Source organism: Tyto alba, unplaced genomic scaffold (genome assembly GCF_018691265.1).
Source record: "Tyto alba isolate M040663 unplaced genomic scaffold, T.alba_DEE_v4.0 Super-Scaffold_2, whole genome shotgun sequence".
Classification (NCBI taxonomy): Eukaryota; Metazoa; Chordata; class Aves; order Strigiformes; family Tytonidae; genus Tyto; species Tyto alba.
Genome location: NW_024881282.1, coordinates 19,132,439 through 19,151,797, shown reverse-complemented (window position 1 = coordinate 19,151,797; position 19,359 = coordinate 19,132,439). Strand labels below are relative to the sequence as shown.

Sequence of the window (19,359 nt, the reverse complement as noted above, 5' to 3'; positions counted from 1 at the left end):
TTGACTCTGTTCTGTCAAATACTGCTGTCTGCTGCTTTAAGCGTGTGAAGATAGAAGATTCGTGTTTGGCATCCCAAACACGAGTGAATGGAAAGGATTTTTGTGAAGCTGTAAAATACCATGGATGTATTTTGATTTGATAAGTATTTTCATTTAAAGATTGCTTTTAGCAAGACTGATTCAGTTGTCCAGTCTATAGAATTGTTTTCAGACTACATCTGAACTTATACTCTTAAATAAGTGGAATGATTTTCAGAATCAGGTAAATTTTTTTATATATGCTTATTTTCAGCACACGTGTGTTCACTCAAGAGTGGAATATACGTTAACATTCTTGCAGAAAATCAATGAGAAAAAATTTCAGTATAAGTTTCATTAGTTTTTGTTTTGAACTGTGAATTTGTTTCTATCTATTCCTTTTGATGTGAACAGTAATACTAAAATCCCTTGGAATTCAATGTGATAGGTGTATTTTTTCCCCCTAAGTGATGATTTTTGCCACTCTGGGTACTATCAGACCGTGGTTCATGATCAGCAATGTCAGAACTCTTTTGCTGTTGGATAACTGAGCATCAATTGAATCTGGATCAATTTGGCATGTTACTTGTCTATTTAGTATAAATGCATGTTACATAGTTTGTTGATCCTACATCTTCATGCTGATTTCAAAAGGATGGTCAATATCTGAAGTAACATATCAATAGCACAATATAATTAGTCAAGAAATGTACCACTACCAAGTTAAATCAGAACTATTTGAACAACGATGAAGTTTATATAACATAATATAACACACCAGTGCTTGGTTTCCAGTCAACACAGGCATTGAGTTGTGAAGCCAGATTGACTGTATTGTTGAACCACGGCCTTTAGGCAATACCATAATAAGACCTCTTTATTTACAGTTAAAATGTAAATATACTTCTTACTAATGAAAATCACTCTAGGATGATGGATTAATTTGCAGTTATCACATAACTGTTTGGGAGCCTTAGGCTGCTGCATCTGGTAAATGAAACTTGTGATATTTAGCATTATGCAAAACTGTACAGCATTGCTACATTGAACTTTTTCCATTTGATTTTATAAAAGCAGGAGAGTATAGTTAATTTTATTCTTTGTACATTTTTGTAATCAATGGAAACTTTTGAAACTTGAAAATTTTTATTTTCATGGAGTAAATGGGAATGTTTTAAATTCTAAGAATGCTAGGTTGACCATAAAAACTATGTTTACTTTCAGAGAGAACAGGAAATGAGAATGGGTGATATGGGTCCTCGTGGAGCAATAAACATGGGAGGTAGGGATCTGAAGGAAAAAGGCTTCTGTAATGTAAAATCTCTTTTTCTTTGGGACTGTACATGTTACTCAAGCATTATTAATTAGTGACAACTATAGGTAAAAAGGAGTAAACAGTATTAGGAAATAAAAAAATCCTCATATATTTTGCTTCCAAACAGCTGTTTTTTTCCCCAAGGTGTATCTTTATTTTATCATTTTGACTACCTGTGGGAGAAAAATACGATGTGCAAGTTAAAAGAAACAAAAAGGCAGGGAAAAGTGATGCTCTAGAAATTTTCTGATACAAAAGAGGTATTTTCTGTTAAGAAAGTATTTGGCGTTCTTTTGGAGGGACTGCCTATACAGAGAAGTTGTGACTGTAATTGCATGCAGTGAAAAGGTGTAGAGCTTAAAACTGGTAAGTTCTTGTTGATGTACCTGACAAAAGATTAATGAATAATGTGGTTGGTGTTCTGCTAATTTATTGCAAGTCTGTATTTGCGTATGTTCTCAGTTCACTTTTGTGACTTAAAATACTGTCACTGCTAAAAACTGTTAATGTGAAGTCTAGAAAAGTACATTCTTAATAATTAGTACTTGCTGCATATATGCAGTTTGGAATCTTGGCCAGAATATCTGCTTTTAAACAAGACTGAAAGTTAGAATATGTCTTTAAAAAATCAGAACTTGCTAAACTGTATTAACTGTCAATATATATATATATGTCAGAAGCTTCCTGATGTTAATTTAGAAAAAATTAAGATGAGAATTTAAAGAAAAGTTAACACTTTTTGTGTATTTTAAAATTGAAAGTACACACAGAACTTAATAAATATTGTCATTTGACCTTTTGTGCAATGTGACTTTATAGACTAATGAATCTGCTCAGTCCAGATTTTAAAATGTTATTCACAATTTCCTTGCATTTATTGAGACATATTTATAGCTGCAAAACAGGCTTTTTCTTTAAGTGAAGGTGATGAGCTTTAAAAATAATTCTAAGGGAAGACATTGTGAAGTTATCTACAAATAATAAGCTTAAGTATAAATCATGACTGATTTATTATTTTTTTTTATTTTATAGTTGTGCCTTTGCATATTATTGCAGTCTACTTGAAAATCTCATTTAATGAGGAGACTTTGTAAATATTGATACTGTGCCAGTTGTCCAGATCCACAAGATATACTTTTTACATACAGGTTTTAAATCTGTATTTATAGCAATCAGTTCACAGCCCTTTCCCTTTCAGGTTTTAATGCTTAAAGGTGAGGTTCATTATAGTCTTGCTTCATAACCTTTGTGCTGTGATTTGATTCTAATCTTACACAAATGCTTTTAGAAATAAATGTGTAGTTTGAAAAGAAGTTATAGTAACAGGGAACTACTATTTTAAAAAGGGAAAAATATCCATAGTGAATAGGTAAAGATAGTGTGTGTTTGCCACAGTATCTGGATTTTAGGTTAGCTCACTGTAGAGGTGTGTGGTTTTTTTTTTTTTTTTTCCTCCTCCAGCCCATTAACAGTCCCACCAATACTACCAAAAAAATCTGATCCCAAAAACCTACAGTAGACCATTAAGTAGTAGGCCCTTTAATTGTCGATCTTAGCATCCTTCCTCAACATTTGTGTTGGAATTGTAACTTTATTTTTAACTGGCCTTTACCTGTGCCATTGGCAACTTTTCATCATGTGGGACAGTGGGAAGTTGGAGTATCTTCAGTAGTGGAAATACCTGCATGATAATGTTATTAGAAAACAAGGTATCTCTGACAGATTTAATTATTGTTGGGATGACTTGTGCAGAACCACTCATTTTTACATTTTCTATGGCAAAGAATTTCTGAGAGAATCTATATGCCTCATCATACGTGGGGGAAAAAAAAAAGGCTTTTTTGGGAACTATCTCTGCACTGATGAGACTTATTGACTTGTTGCCAGCTGTGCCAGACCTTGTCATGTGCAGTTCAGACACTTAAAGCGTACTTTTTCAGCCTTCTGGATTGCAAGAAAAAGACATTTTTTTTTAGTGTCTGTGCATTGTGGCATGAACACTCATGACTGGTTTCCACCTGTTGCTGTACCTGGTCCAGTGAATTAACTGCTAACATCAGTGTCCCACAAAAAAATGGGCAATCAAGTGGTTAGCTCTTAGGGTCTGCTTTGGAGCTAGGAGGACCTCTTGAGGTATAGCTAAAATGCCATTCTGGCCTCCTGCTCAAACTGTGCAGGGCCCCACTCCCTCTCTGCATTGCCCTCCCAAGTTGTGCTCTGTCAGAGCTGACTCTGCTAGAGACTGGTTTAATAATACAGAGGTTTGATAGTACAGGTGACTCTATGTCACCCTGGAAGCAATGTGAGTATGATATGGAGGGTAAGAACATTGTTGCAGTTGAAGCATAAGCAAACTACCTGTGTGTGGCCAGCTGGCTAAGGTTATTAGGCTGGTAAGCAAGCCAATAACATAACTGAGCATTGTCTGCTTTCAGTTACTGGCATTCCTACCAGCACCAAGCGCTGCCATCATGATAGTCCTGCAGACTACTTCTAGCCTCTGAAAACAAAGGTTTTTCCTTACACGGGCAGTTTAGACTTCTGGATTTCCTTCCATTTTATTCACTGAATGGATGACACTCAACTGTAAATCTCTTGAATTGTAGCACAGTCTTCTACCTGCTACATGCTTGTGGGTAGATAAGAACTATCTGGCTTGTGCATACCTTTGTTTTGGCTTAGTGTCATAGGGAGGGGTCTTGGGAGTTTCTCATTAGTAAGCTCAAATGACTTGTACTTTTCAAAATTACAGGATTTTTTTCCTGTCATTTCTAATAAACTTGTTTAGCACTTTATATATGCTAGTGTGTTGCATGTATTTTTGCTGTGCAGCTTGCAGTTAACAATGTGTGTGATCAAGCCCAGGTTTGCAGTTTTAGGAACAATATCTTGCAGGCAGTTTTACTACTGACTGCTTAGTATGTGTACTCAGGGCAGGTAATAAAGGTGCAATTTTGCATACCTGCAGATAGTCATAGTACTGTATCTGTGCTAAATGGCCTGCTTACAATGACGTACATTTATATATTCATTACTAAAGAAGTTACAGTTGTAAAGAGAGGTGAGAGGTTGATTTCTGAAATAAAACCAAATTTATTAGTCTAGCAACATGTCAGATTTCTTGATTTTATTGTATGTTGTCATGACTTAAAACATAGGTTAGAGTTCAAAGGCATGTCTTCATCCATTATCAAATTTTGGATGCACGCTTTTGGCTGAAAAGGGTGGATTATTGCTTGGGGGGTGAGGGGCTGGGACCGGGGGCGGAATGCATCACCACTAGTTGTAAAGTTGATGATACTTCATAATAGCAGATGTAAATTATATATATAATCAGACTTTTTTCTTTCTTACAACAACATGAGAAAATGTTATGAAGGCAATTTTACTTACCTGTTGAGTATGTTAGTGGGTACTGGCAGAGTGGTGTTTCCTAGCACGATGTTATAGCTAAATGATCTCAAAAGATTCTTTTAAACTTTTCTTCTACCTCTTGATGTGAATCAGAATTTTGGAGGAGGCTGTTCTGTCACTTTGTTTTGACAAAACTTAGTTTTCTGGTATTTCTACTATAATAAATTTAAATGCAAGATTTATTTGTGCCAAATTACAAATAATTTTATTATAAATTTGAACACCATCTTTGGAATTGCTTTTAGATGTTAGATTAATACCCTGTAACATTATATGCAGTTTACATAATACTAGTAGAACAGTTCTTGCAAATGTATATTGAATATGTTATGATCTCTGAAGAGCCAAGTTGTCTTATAACTGCCAGTTACTGTGAAATCACTTGATACTTTTGCTAATTTGTGGTGTGTATACTGCATATATATATGCTATACGAACACTTCAGTTCCTGCACAGAAACTGTACAGCTATGTTTAGCTGTGAAGTTCAGGATGTTCAAATACACAAGGCAGATTATGTAATGCAAAATAATAGGGATTAATGAAAATCTGTTTAAAAGCAGATGATTGAGATAAATGTACAGTCTCAAAGAATTTTTTTTTTTATTTGGAGTATTGGAAGTCTTGTACATTTGGCTTTTAAAATATTGTAAATTGTTTGTTTATTCTTGTAAAATTCAGATAGGACAGCTCTAAGTATAGATTGTTTTGCATAGATGCGTTTAGCCCAGCACCTGCTGGTAACCAAGGCCCTCCTCCAATGATGGGTATGAATATGAACAACAGAGGAAGTTTACCTGGCCCTGCAATGGGTCCTGGTCCTTCCATGGGACCAGAAGGAGCTGCAAATATGGGAACACCAATGATGCCAGATAATGGAACAGTGGTAATGTATCACAAATTTAATTACTTTGAATAGCTGTCATGTATCATGGCCCATTTTTGTTACCAAAGATATTTTCACACTGAGTAAGAACATGTTACATGTTTTGAATCTGATTAAAAGTATTTGATAAAACTTGTTCATGCAGATAATTTGTAACACAGAAAGGAAATCTTTATTTGATATTACTGTGAAAGTCCTGCTTCCCTTAGGAATGGGGTGAGTTCTTCAATCAGTAACTAGACTTTAAATTGAGGTTAGAATATACAGCAGCTGTGGGAAAGCATTTCATGTATGAGCTGTCATGAAAAACTTACTGATAGAAGGAAATCACTTGTGTGAAATGAAGAAGCAACAACCTATCAGAGTAATCTGTAAATTTAGGCATTTGCTGTTTTTGTTTGTGAAACAAAATTCTGTGTATTAGTTTGTTGGGGATTTTGATGAACAGTTGAATTTTGGAAGCTATGTAGTGTGAAGATATCTTTGTGTAAACTATTTATTTTTTTAAAGCGACGTTAGTGTTTTTTGTATTTCCTTTCTAACACCGTTGAAAGCATGAGATTATGACAGTAATTACACCACTTAGAAGATAAGTTTGCCAATACCTGTTAGGGATAACTGTCATACCAATACAGGAAAGATAATATTGCCCAGTTGCCAGGGTTTATAGGGAATGTCTTGTATACATCTGGATTTTTTTAATCAAAAGCAGATATGGCATTGGGATGCAGTTAAAGCACTAGCCATTTTTACTCTTTTGTCATAGCCAGTCACTTTTCCTGTCTGTAATGTCTTCTGTAGAGAAACAACTGTATAATTTTGAATCTGATTTTTACATATTTTTCAGTATTACTCTGTAAATAGATATTTGGCATGTTCTAGCAGTGGTGTGATATAAAGGAATATCTAGTATAAACAGTGGTTCCATTATAGTTTTACTGGAACACAAAAGCATTTTGTAGCTGTATTTTTTAGATATACCTTCTCAACACTATCCATCTGTGATGGAGCAATCTGTTTAATGAATTTTGGACAAAATCCCATGTTCCTTAGAGGGAAATAAGATTTTGATTGAGTGCAGAACACGAGTCTAATCTTTACCAGTTAAAGGAGAGTTTCTTGCTTCAGATCATAGGAGCCAGCTCATTTTATCAGTTGTAGCATTTCTTAAAAAGCCAGGAGGATTCTTTTCACAAAATACTGGTTTCAGAGATGCTTTTGGTGGATACCACTCTTACTGGTCACCTCTGGAACATTCTCTCGTGATTAGACAGTGAGAAAGCGACTTAAGGAAAATCACATGGTATCTATCTCAAACTGTTGTTTTTCTACAAAGTCATTCCAGGTATGGAAATGTAGAGAATATACTGACACTTCAAAATGCATGTTTTAAAAAAATTTTTTTTGACTGCCATTTTCTTCTGCATGCTACTGAAGGACAAATTAGATGCTTTTTTTTTTTTTCCATTTTGGTCTTTTAAGGTTTTGAATTTAAGGGGCAGGCCCTACAGAAAGGCATAGCCTTATTGTATTTGTCCTGTTGTTGGAAAGACTTTAAAGATCCTTTGAGGGCTGTCTACTAAAACACTGTAAGAGTTAATTTCATTTTCCACTGAGGGAGATGGAGAATATATTCTATAGACTAAAAATACAGTTTTTAATTTTTAAAATGTGATATTTTCCTGAAGTCTTTTAGGGGAAAGTTGGAGCAATTGTTTTGTTCCGCTGCAGTCTTTGAAACATAGATTGTCTTAGAACAAAACTTCATTAAAATAGCTTGTTCCCCCCCATACTTTATTGTAGGTACTTAATTGCTGCAGTTTTCTTGTTAGCTGGAGAGGGGGATCCTTTTTGGAAAGAGAACTTGACTTCTTGTCAATAAGTCAAGTAGTAAAAATTATCCAGTGTATGGGATAAGCTTTTTGTTGAAATTCATATCCATTGCTAACAAGCTGGCATGAGTTAAAGATTTTAAACAATTTTTAACCAGTGCTGCAGATTTTAAGGTACTTTGAGGCAGTAGTAGATCTTTATGCAGCTGTTGAAGTAACTTTTTTCTTATTTGATGTAAAATTTTAATGCACATACATAAAACTATTATCTAAGTTGCATATATTTTTCTATAGATATAATGCTGTTTTAAAATAATATATATATGAATAAGAAGACTTTGAACTGTTGAGCTCTACTACTATTACAAGAGTTAGACTTTCAGAAGAATTTTTCTCTGATTTGGGCATATAAATAAAGTGCTAGTGTTAAATGTTCTTGTCAAACTCTGAATACCTGGGCACTTAATGTAGATCTCTGTACAGAAGGAATTTCTTCTGAAAGCTAGCTGTTCTCAGCAGGTAAATGAAGAGTTATTTTGAGATCTGGTTGTACAATATAACCATGCTTTTAATGGTTTATGTTCTGTTGAGTTAATGTTTTAAATTTCTTCATGTGGGGCTCTACCTTTAAATGCTTGTATGTATACTGAACTGTAAGTGCTCAGATGCATGTTTTCTGTTTTAGGTCTTTAATTGCTATAGCCAAATAAATCTGTGTAAGCATATATACCTTTATTAATATTAGGCACAGAACTAAGGAAAATGAATTTGGGACGTTAACTGGATTTTCAGCTGATATTGAAATTTCAGATTAACCTTTAGATTTATATCACATTTTTTTTAAACTAAGCATAGTCCAGTTATGCATTTTGTCACTAGTTGTGTTAGTTTATTTAGACTGGGTTTTAAAAGTATAACTGAAGATTCCTAAAGTGCCATACCAAAAGTCTGGCTCCAGGTAGTATGAACTGAATATCCACAGATATGTGGGTATATAAGTCTTCAGGTTATAATGCTATTAAAATAATAAACCTGCAGTCTTTAGAAATACAAAAACTGGTGGTTTTGTTCCCTAGTTTGACAATGTTTCTGTGTCTAATTTACTTAAGGGAGGAGCTTTGTAGTTGGTATATAAGGCAGAATAGGCTCAGGTATAAAATTACTGTTTGCTGTCTCTTCTGTTTCATAGAGAATATGTATTGATTCAGCTGTGCTTGAAAGGATGAAGTTACACTCAGTACCAGAGTTGGTCTTAATACTTAAGTTTATAATTTGTAATTTACTTCACAAAGTTGGAGCATAACATTAGCACTCTTTAATTTCCAGCTCTTTCTCCATAATAACTAATTGAATTGCTCCTTTCTTCCCTCTATGTGTGATCCTGATTCTGCTGGACTATCTGCTGAACTTCATGACAACATCACTTGTGGTTTTTGTTGTAACTCACATTTGGCATGTTCCAAATGGACTTGTATTAGCATAATGAGAGATTCCCTCAAGGAGGCCCATCACAGATGGGTTCACCTCTGGTTAGTAGAACGGGCTCTGAAACTCCTCAGCCGCCAATGAGTGGTGTAGGTGCCGTGAGTGGTGGACCTGGTGGCTTTGGTAGAGGAAACCCAGGGGGCAACTTTGAAGGACCTAACAAGCGTCGCAGATACTAAAACTTATTTCATTCCTTACTGTTTAGAAATTCCAGTAAAACTATACAGTGATATGCCTTTATAATTTTAGCTGTTATCTGAAAACGGTTTTATTGTTATTGTAGTCTTTAAAACAGTTTCTTTTGTAAAACTTCTTTTGTATTCAGTCATAGGCTTTGTAGTATAGAGCAGAAATGATGTGGATCATTATGTAAGGCAATGTGTTTGTGACTTTAGCAAAATATAATGTGTGACTATGCTGTAAAACGTGCAGTTATCTGATTGCAATAAAATATAAAAATCACTCGAAAGGATTTTGGGAATGTTATTACTAATACTGGGTGAGAATACTTTTGTGCTTAATTAAAAGTGGCATCATTTTCATTCTTATGTAGTTTCTACTATGTGTCAACAAAGTTCTAAATAGTGAATGTTTAGCTAACCTGCATGTTGCAGTACATACTATGAACAATTTATAACACAACTGCTTTTGTTTTGTTTCAGCTTTTGAAGAGCATCAAATTTTATACAAAGTGTTCTTAAGGACACTGTGTCCTTGCATCTCAGTCTCCCTTTGCAAACTTAGTCACAATAGGTTTATCAACAGAGTATATCCATTACTCATATTATTGGAAAATTTAACTTGGGGCTGGGGGGGAGAACTTTGGAAAAGGAATCTGTATGTATGCTTTATTCATAACAGTATGAATTGATTTACTTAAACCGTACTTCTACAGAAGAAAATTTGTTGACATCTGCGTGTTCTTCTAATCATTAAAGTATGTTGCCATTGCAAGGAGACATTTGTGCAAGCTGGTTTAAAGCCTTCCACTGTGTCAATGCATCACTATATGTTTCCCCCAGTGGTCGGTTTGAATCGAAACAAGTCTGTAATCAATGATTAACTGTTTAGTTAGGAGGCAAATATGTGTTTTCCAGTTAAAATAATTGTTCACTTAGAGTAATATGCATTTAGAAAGATTGCACGTGAATATTCTTGATAAATGTTTGACAGGATGATGAATTTAAAAAAAACTCATTTCCAACACAACTCAGGCTAGGTTTGCTGATTGAGTCTTAAGATAAAATTGATGATAAAGCTATTAGGAAGCTTATTCAGATTTTGTCACTCATGGAAGATGATGGAAAAGACCTATTGGTTCTATTCCTGTGAAGTCAAGAAAGCAGGGATAGTTTTGGTTACTAATGCATTTTTGCTCTGCAAAATAGTTGTAAAATACTAGCTTTCTGTTCTTGTCAGTTCACTCATGTTTTCAGAAATAAAAATTACTGAAATTTATCTGCATGAATAGTGATACTAAATTGATTAAAAACTGATTTGAGATAACGTGGTCCCCTATTTATATTGAAATGGTATGTATGTAGCTCAAAGCATGGGATGTAAGCAGCAGAGAGAGCACATACGTGTTACTTTTTAATAGAGCAGTGATGATTTTTGTGAATTGAATTGAGTAAATGGGTACCAGGAAAATCATGGCGTTGCTGGCATTTTGGAAGTACACTGCTATTTAAATTGCCAGTGTTACATGGCTTAAAACAGAGATTGTTTTCATACAGTTCAGGAGTTATCACATGTATAGGTCCTCACTTGTGTAATTTGTAACTATTAAGCATTTCCTCTAGACTCTCTTCAATGTGTCCCTTTTGTGCTTGACTTCAGATATGTGCCATGGTATTGTTTGCCATGCAATAGTGAGTTAGGTTTAAAGTCTGAAATACTCTCTCCCCTACTTGATATATGTATGGTGTTGCAGCACTCATTCTTCAAAAAAAAAAAATCCAACAACAACAACAAAAAAAACAACAAAACCAAAACCCCTGCAACTGGTTTTACATAGCACACTATTCCTAAAACTCAGTGTTTGGGAAAATAGCTGTTTTTTCACTAGGTGTGAACTAGTGTTTACATACAGCAACTACTTGAGCTGTCTGCTTTGGCATACTGCATTCAGTTGAAAATGCAGTTTACATTAGCATCTGATAAAGTGTCTAAATATTAGATTCCTTCTGTCTCACCTTTTCTGCCCTTGTACATGGTGTTTTTTATGGGGATTGAGAAAGTCCTGGTATGAGTTGGTAATTCTAAACTGTAAAGCAGTAAGGGGAACATGTTTTAAATATAACTTGAACTAGGTTCACGAAGTCTGTTCAGTTTTTGAAAGAAAAGGCTGTTACTCAGGTGTTCTGGCTAAGTCCTGTATATTTGTTTAGATACATACACTGTCGTAGTATCTGAGTATGCCTCAGGAGTACATTAAACGTACCAAATCTGCAAAAAGTGGTTTAGTCTTTCCTTGCCAGCCTCATGCTATTTTAAGTGAATGTTGCACTGCATTTTTGCCAGCAAGCAGAGGTATGTATGTATTCAAAAGTTATTGTAGATTTTAGTTAATATTAGTGATTTTCATTCTATAGTTGTGAGCTACCCTTCCCATAAAACTCTGACTTGGATGGCTTTGCTGCATGGTAGCAGTGGATTTGTCTGCTATCCTTATTTCAGTAAATCATCTAATCATAGAATACTAGGTTGGAAGGGACCTCAAGGACCATCTGATCTAACCTTAATCTCTTTTTAAATATCTATGAACCAAGCCTTTAAGTCCTAAAAAGTAAATACTGAAATGTTGAATTTGGGCACACTTTAAATATTTCATGAAGAATGTCTTTTGTAGCTGATGACAAACTGCCAAATCCTGCTCTTATTAAAAGCTTTCTTTGGCTGCCTGGCTATATTGTTTGTATACAGCTCAACTGTAGAGACAGTGATTTTTGTTTTGCTGTATGTGGTAGTAACTGAGTAGCTATATGGTAAAAACATAATTTTGTTAGAAAGGAATGGTCCCAGTTTGTTTCCTAAAAATGGCGTGTAGATGTGGCCAAGCACTGTTTTTTCTTGAAGGTACTGCCTATGTGCTGGAAGTCATTAATTTTTCTTGTTTTTCATCTGACCAATGAATTTATAATTTTTTTTCTGTGTACACATGTACTTAAGTTTTTAACTCTTTGGTCTGTTTGACTAGAAAGTACAGTGAAGTCTTGACTCTTATATGCTGTGGTAAATCAAATAATCTTGGAAAGGATATGAAATTAACTACTACAATGTGCTTGCTTTCGGTTGTACTTACTCAATTTCTACATTATTCCTGAAATTTCAGTCTAAACTGCTTGATTTTTATGTGAGATACAATTTTAATACTTTAAGATAGCAAAGCTTTACTGTTTCATCATGTAGAAGACGACACCACCAGAATCTAGTTTGTCTACCTGCATTTTCATTTATCACCTCAGCCAATTGAAGGGGAGCTATTGGACACTTAAAAAAAAAAAATCAGTTTGGTTGTGAGTTAGTTTCTCTGTAGTTCTGTCCAGCATGCTCATTAGATAAAGCAGATTGGTATCTTGGGAATACAATAGGATTTTGTAGTACACATTCCTTGAGGAGCATACTGATTTAAAGTATACTATCAAGTTTTAATATGTTATATCAAACTAATTTTTCCCCTTTTTCTACTTAATTTTTTAAACTCAAAAAATAATCTGTAATTACAAATTCTTTTGAAAGGTAGTAAATACAAATACATTGGCTTTTATGAAGTAGTGACTGTGAATGTGTAACAATCTGCCTTGAGATAACTTGGCTCAAAAATGCAGAAGTAATCTGAAGGAAGATTCTTAAGTGAAAAATGAACCCCCTTAAGCCTTTTAAAGGGAGAATATGTGTTGAGGTTAGGTGTTCAGTAAATGAGTGGTATGCTCTGATGGCATAAAGCTCATTTAAAGCATGTCGTGGAAACTAGTTTTTTTGCATACTTTTTAATATATAATTTTTTATATAACAAGTTGGGTCATAATTATTCCCTTCTCCATGAAGTACTGAAATGGCAGAGAAGGCTGGGTAGCAGTTGATGGGATCAGTTTACATTGGACCACAAATGTGAATGGATTTTCAGTCCCATTCCTGAGACATGAAATGATGCATATCCATAGGTTGTTTTACAGAGACTACATCCAGCATTTCTTGTTAAGTTTGTCCGTGGGGCCAAGACTAGGGGACTTGAGAGAGCACATATTTCAAATGCAATTTAATTGTCTTCTCAGGAGCCCTGGGTTTATTAATCTGGGCGCTGTGCTGTCATCAAGAAGCAGAACCATCTTGGGATTTGGTGCTTTCCTTGGGCTGTTGGCTCACTTCTAGCATGAGGAAATACCAGTTCAAACTTCCCTGATTCTTGATTAGTGAGGAGGGTGGGAGCGTGGCTGATGGAAAATACAAAGGTTGGGCATTACTTCTTTAGATGGCTGGCTGTGCAGTGCTAGTTTAGTGGCAAACATTGGACTGTGTTATCCTAAAAGCATTTGATTTCTTAAAAATCCATTTAATGAAATGTGAGAACATAGTAACGATAGAAGGGTGGACTGAAAACTTGCAATACTTAATGTCAGGTATAGTTTTTCCCATTGGATTGGCTTTTTGTTGCCTTTTGGGATATACTGTAAAATAGTCTTAGTAGGTCATCTCACCAATTTGGCATTTGCTGTTATGAAGAAATCTACATTATTAATAGTTTTGGGGGTTTCCCCATAAAATATTTTTTAAATCATAGCTGTAGGTGTTTCGGGTTTGTTTTCACAGTAATCCATGAAATACTGAAGTTTATGAAAATTATGTTTTCTGTGTCTAAAACGTAAGTTGTAGAATAGAGGAACATTAAATTTTCATGAAAACAATACTTTTGACGATTTTAAATGCATGGAAACAAGCACTCAATGTATTAATTTTCAGTGGGATAGATTTAATAGGTCTTTTCCATCTTGAACTTCCTTAAGCTACTATGAAAATTAATGTAATTGAAATTTGGAGGTATTCAGAGTAATGACCTCAGCCTGACTTCTGAAAGCAGTAAGAGATGGATTTCTTCAGAAAAGCAGTTTAGAACAGAAACCATTTTTTCCTAATTTTGAGGAACTATTCAGAAAAGTTAAAAGTTCAGAGATAAGCATAGCATATTTATAGGTAAAACTGTTTCCATATAATGAACATTTTATACCCAAATCACATGAAAAGAAAAAAATATTTGTACATGTGGGTAAAAACTTACTGATTTGAATGTGAACCCTTGATAGAGGACAAAATGCTCATAGTAAGAGGTATGGGGTTCAAGAGGAACTTAACTTACTGCATACACGTGTTGATACGGTTTTTCTATTTGCTTTGGTAAATTTTTTTTCTAGAGCATCTATTGTTCCTAGTTTTACTAGTGTGCCTTTGTATCTTAATTTCTGCAGAGTAAAGCGTAGCTGTATAATTTGATTGAATTCATATGCTAACTGTATGCGGGACTTCAAGTGCTTGACTTGAAAGAAGCGCAGTGAGAATAAAGTTAATGTTTTTGCCTTTAATTTCTCTGTTTAAAAATTGCGTAGAACCTTGAACAGAAATAAGTGTGAAGGGTCCTGTATGTAAACTGAAAAAAAAATTGGGGGGAGGGAATAAAGTAACATAATAAAAGTGGGGGAAATGTGATTTAATTTTATATCTATGAGAGTCACAAAAATAACTTTAAAGCTTGTTATACATGAAAACCACCAGCTAACTAATTTTTAATGGAAAAGATGAAAATACCAGTTACATTAATGGTTTGGATTTTTTAAACTTCAAGTTTAGTTTGTGCAGATGGCCAAGGAGTATCAGAAAAACTGAATTAGTGTTCTAAAAAATATTTAATATTCATGGGAATATAGGTTGGAGTCACTGCAGTTGGATATGTTTCTTTTATGTTGCTGTTAAAAAATTGTTCTGTAGGACATGATTTTTGTAGCTGAATACAGCAACTCTGTGCACTATACACACCTCATGTTGTAAGTATGAAACAGCTGATTTTAAGATTGTGAGCCTCTCATGAAACCAGTGAGAAACCAGTCATACGCCTATGTATCATAGCCAGAGAAGCACCAAACAGAAGATGGTGTAAAGGAAAAAAAATAGTGACTATTAGTAATTATGGCATTGGATTAAAATATTATCAGTGGGTTTTTTTGCCTTAATTTCACTGTAATCAATTTTTTATTTGTGCAAAAGGGAAAGTAATTTTATTCTTAGTGAATATTTGAATGAAAAAAACACACCTCCAAGAAAACCAGACAAACCCAGTGCCTAACCATCCCCAAGCAAAACAGGTTTTCCTGCTAAATACCCACATATACTTAAGCAAGTTGGAAGAGGAAATGTAATAAATCTAAAAAGATTTTAAAAACACAAGGATTTATTATAATTCTTTTTGCATCTGTTTGCTCTTGGTGTTTTGGGCATTTTAATGTGCTTATTTCTAAAAATCTCCATTACTGTTCATTGTTTACTGTAAAAGGATTTATTCTGCAGTGCTGTTACTAAGCGTTACATATTTTTATCTAGTGTAAAATTGCAGGAGAAACCCCTGCACAAATGAGCTATTGCAGTACTGCAGAATGCAGTCTTCAAACTGCCAGCTGGAAGTGGTCTTTCAAGCTGCTTACAGATGTTTAAAATATTTGTATGCTAATGGGAAGTTTGAAATCATTATGTGCATATTTGAAATAATGAGTGCATGCATTGCTGTAGATACGAATAGCCCTTTGCCCTCCTTGCTGCTTGGTTCTGCTTCTTGCCTGCTTTGTGCCACCATTGCATCTCTGTGCCCATGCAGTGAGCAGGGTAAAAGCAGCCCAGGGAAAATTAGCGAGTCTGCTTGGTTCAGTGTGGAAGGAAAGAACAGCAAGGAGTGGGCAGTAGAGCAATAGTCTTCCAAACAGCGTGGACATAGGTTAGTTTGTGCTGTATCTGCATGCCACATAGAGAACGTAGTTTTATATAGGTTCTCATTAAGTGGGTTTGGATGACTTTTCAGTAATTCTAAGACATATATATTTCAGGATTAACATATTAAGGCAAGAAACATGCGAAGGGCTTCAGATGTCTGAATAGTACAGTTATGTTTTATGTTCTTAGTGTTAGTCGGCCCAAGAGGGCAGGTATTTGAAGTAACAAAGAAAAAAAGGTACCTAAAATGTTGAGCCAAATTATGTGTGAGCTTGATCTGTCTGTTCACTTTCAGCAGTTGCCAAGAAGGTTACATGCAAGCCAATAAAATACGGAAAATAGTGTTCTTCATGATTTCTCCAGGAAGGATGGTATACACAGTTGCTTTAGAGAAACAAGACTATTCACGTGTACTTTTTCTTGGAAGAAAATATGTAAACTGCAGTTACAAAGATGGGAAATACTGTCTTCTAAAATGCTAATGTTCTTCATTCTTTGATACAATAGCACTGTATTGTTCCATGTATTATGTTCCACTTTTAAGGGACAGAGCATGTGAAAGGTAAGCTGCAGCTCCAGTTTTAATCAACTGCAAAAGCCTTTTCCAGAAGGCACAGGAGGAGAACTTTAATATTGAAACACTAGTTCATCTTCAGCTTTGTTCCAGTGTGGAACATCTTGATTCTAGAACTTCCAGCATTGTATCAGTAGCAGTTCTGCATCTGATGTTTTCAGAACCAGAGCTGTGCCAAATAATACAAATAAAGTTTCTGCCTTAGTGTGTGAAGAATACAGTTACTACATTTCAAAAACTGAATTTTCAGAGTTTTGAAAGTAGTAGTATGAGATAATAATGTTTGGAATTAGTGGTTGAAAAGTGAAAATTACATCAACTTGGCAGTGGGGATGGCTATGCTTTTTAGAACCATTTTTGGTATATGTCCCGGTGTTGTTGCCATGTTATGCTTTGTGTAGTTTTTGTAATATCACTTAATGCATGTTCAGCATAATTCCTGCATCACAGTTGTGTACAGTTTCATATCTTATTCACACTGTTGATTGCAAATGTCTGTAGGATGGGGGTACTAGAGCATTTGTTTAGTATTATGTAACTTGTTTAGGAGGGTTTTTCATTGCTAAACTTGCTTTCTGTTTTGTGTTCACTCTGCATGTTTTGTGCAAAGTATTGTTTTTCTATTGCATATGGGGAAAAAGTAGCAAGTCATGAAAATGTGTTTATTAGGAAAGTAAATGGAAGTCCTGGATGCCTCTTACTGCTTCTAAAATGACAGCTGGCTCGGGAGAATAAAATCACTTGGTATGCTTTCATGCATGATTACATCTAGATCTTTTCCTGCTTACGGGCCACTTCACAGATAATCTAGTTTTAATCACAAGCATGTGTACAAGTACAAGACAGTAAATAAATCACAAATTACTTGATGTTTGCTCCGAGTAGTACTGTAACTCCCCGAGTTGTATTAAACACACACACAAAAGAAGAATTAGTTTGAGTTACATCATTTTTAAAGTGAAATTTTAAAAACTTTATTGAGTGAGAGTAAGCCAGTCAACTAGGAGATGGGAAAAGTACAAATCTGTGGAGAAATGCTCTCATTTTTACTTGCATTATGGTACTGGACATGCATTTGTATTACTCCTTTTAAATTAGAACCATTGTGCAAAACTGTTTGTTATAAAGACGTAACAAGAAATACAATTTGTCTTATTTTACCCAGTTACAAGTATTAATTCATTGTTAGTGTCTTGACTAATAATATTAATGGTTAATTAAGCACATGCACTTTACTGGAGTTGATGGCATGTAATATGAGTATCAGAAATAGGATAGTTCAAGTGATGGTAGTTACCAAAAACTAATTATATGTTGTGCCTTTAAACCTAATTGGATAAAATCTGATCTTGAGCATTATTCTTACTACCTTTCAATTCTTTCATATATCTTTTTCTTCTTCCAGTTAACCATAAACATGAATTTCTCAGGCATCTGATATATTTGGGAAATAAATACTGATTTTCAAACTCTTTGCCCGGAACCTTGATACTACATTTGCATTTCTGCTTTATTGCTGCAGTAGTTACAGAAATACTCAAAAGGCTTTCAAGTGTTCCTCTAGATTTTTGGGGGAGAGTACAGGATTGATTGTTGTATGTTGTATAATTCTTGAGGCCTCAGGTGGGAGAAGTGGTAATGTAGAATGTTCTTCATATTATTGTAAAAAAAAACCCCCACAATTAAATTGTTTAAAAATCTGTTATCTTCAAAACTGCCCAGTGTCAAGGAAGCTGAATGGTGTATCTTTAAAGAAGGTGAGGAAACTTTCTTTTACTAGATGTCTTATGTATTTACGAAGTATTTGAGCTCTAAATCTTTCACTGGTCTGACACTGAGGACATTGTGACTCAAGCCTAACCTTCCATTAATATTATGCTGAAAATTCTGCGAGCTGCTGCAAAGCTTTAGAAGGTATGCGAGGATGTAATGTGACATACTGCCTATAGGATTGAGCCAAGTCATTCATCTTTTGAAGGTTGTCACTGGCCTGCTCTGGGTATCCTTACCCATTCCGTTTAGGACTTTTTCTATTCTGTATTCCAGATTTTCTTTTATTGTAAAAGGCTTTAAATTTTCCTGATGATGTGGGAGGTACGAGCTGTATAAAACTTTATTTGAGGGTTGTAATACTAAATTTGATGGAAATGGGTTAAAGGAAAGAATCAGATGTCAGATGCACAGTAAAACTAGTTCTTGATATGATTTAGTGAGTCATTACATACCTCCCCACATTTATTTTGATAGTATATGAATATCACGTATGTATTCTTAACCTGTTGTGTTGTTAAAAAGGATCTGTGGCTCTTCCCAGGGGTGTGGGGGAAGAAGATTTCGTTCTGGATTAACCTAATTGTAAAGTTCCTCTTTTTTGTAAATCAACTCACAATAATTAAGTGACAGAATACATGAGAACTTAAAACAGACACCCTTTCTTGACTAATATGGATATTAATATGGATAAACAAAAGTAGATGAGTGCGCTTTATGGATTTACAGATGGAGGAGATAGTTACGTGGAAAAGCATGAAGATGTGGTTTGATACCTTTCAGTTTGTTTCTCTAAAAATTTGGAAGCTACCATAGAATTAAAAACTCCAAATATGACTCTTGATAAACTTATCTAAAATTCTTAAATGTTTCAGAGTTCTGCTATAAATGAAACTAGTTCAATGTAAACATGTAAATAAAATACATGCTTTAATGGACAAAATCTGTCTGAAAGCCTGTGTTTCATTAAGTTATGGAGAAGAGTAATGTTATTGGGGAGTTGGTTGTATTTTCTCATATTTTTTTCTCATGTTTTTGTCTACATAAAGGAGCAGAGGTGAAGCTTTATTAATAACATAGAGGAAAGGCTA

At 34.7% G+C, this 19,359-nt stretch overlaps 1 protein-coding gene across 7 annotated transcripts in view; it reads left to right on the top strand.

Moving 5' to 3' along the window:
* Positions 1 to 19,359, top strand: part of PSPC1 (paraspeckle component 1) — a 65,174-nt gene that overhangs the window by 31,087 nt on the left and 14,728 nt on the right. Inside the window, exons 7-9 of one of the 7 annotated variants that reach the window (XM_009966720.3) lie at positions 1,243 to 1,300; positions 5,463 to 5,632; positions 8,943 to 9,418. The exons of the other annotated variants lie outside the window; for them this stretch is intronic. Coding sequence (XP_009965022.2) covers positions 1,243 to 1,300; positions 5,463 to 5,632; positions 8,943 to 9,128 — 414 coding nt within the window. The 3' untranslated portion in view covers positions 9,129 to 9,418. Of the gene's footprint in view, positions 1 to 1,242; positions 1,301 to 5,462; positions 5,633 to 8,942; positions 9,419 to 19,359 lie in introns of those variants that run through there. 7 annotated transcript variants of the gene reach the window in all.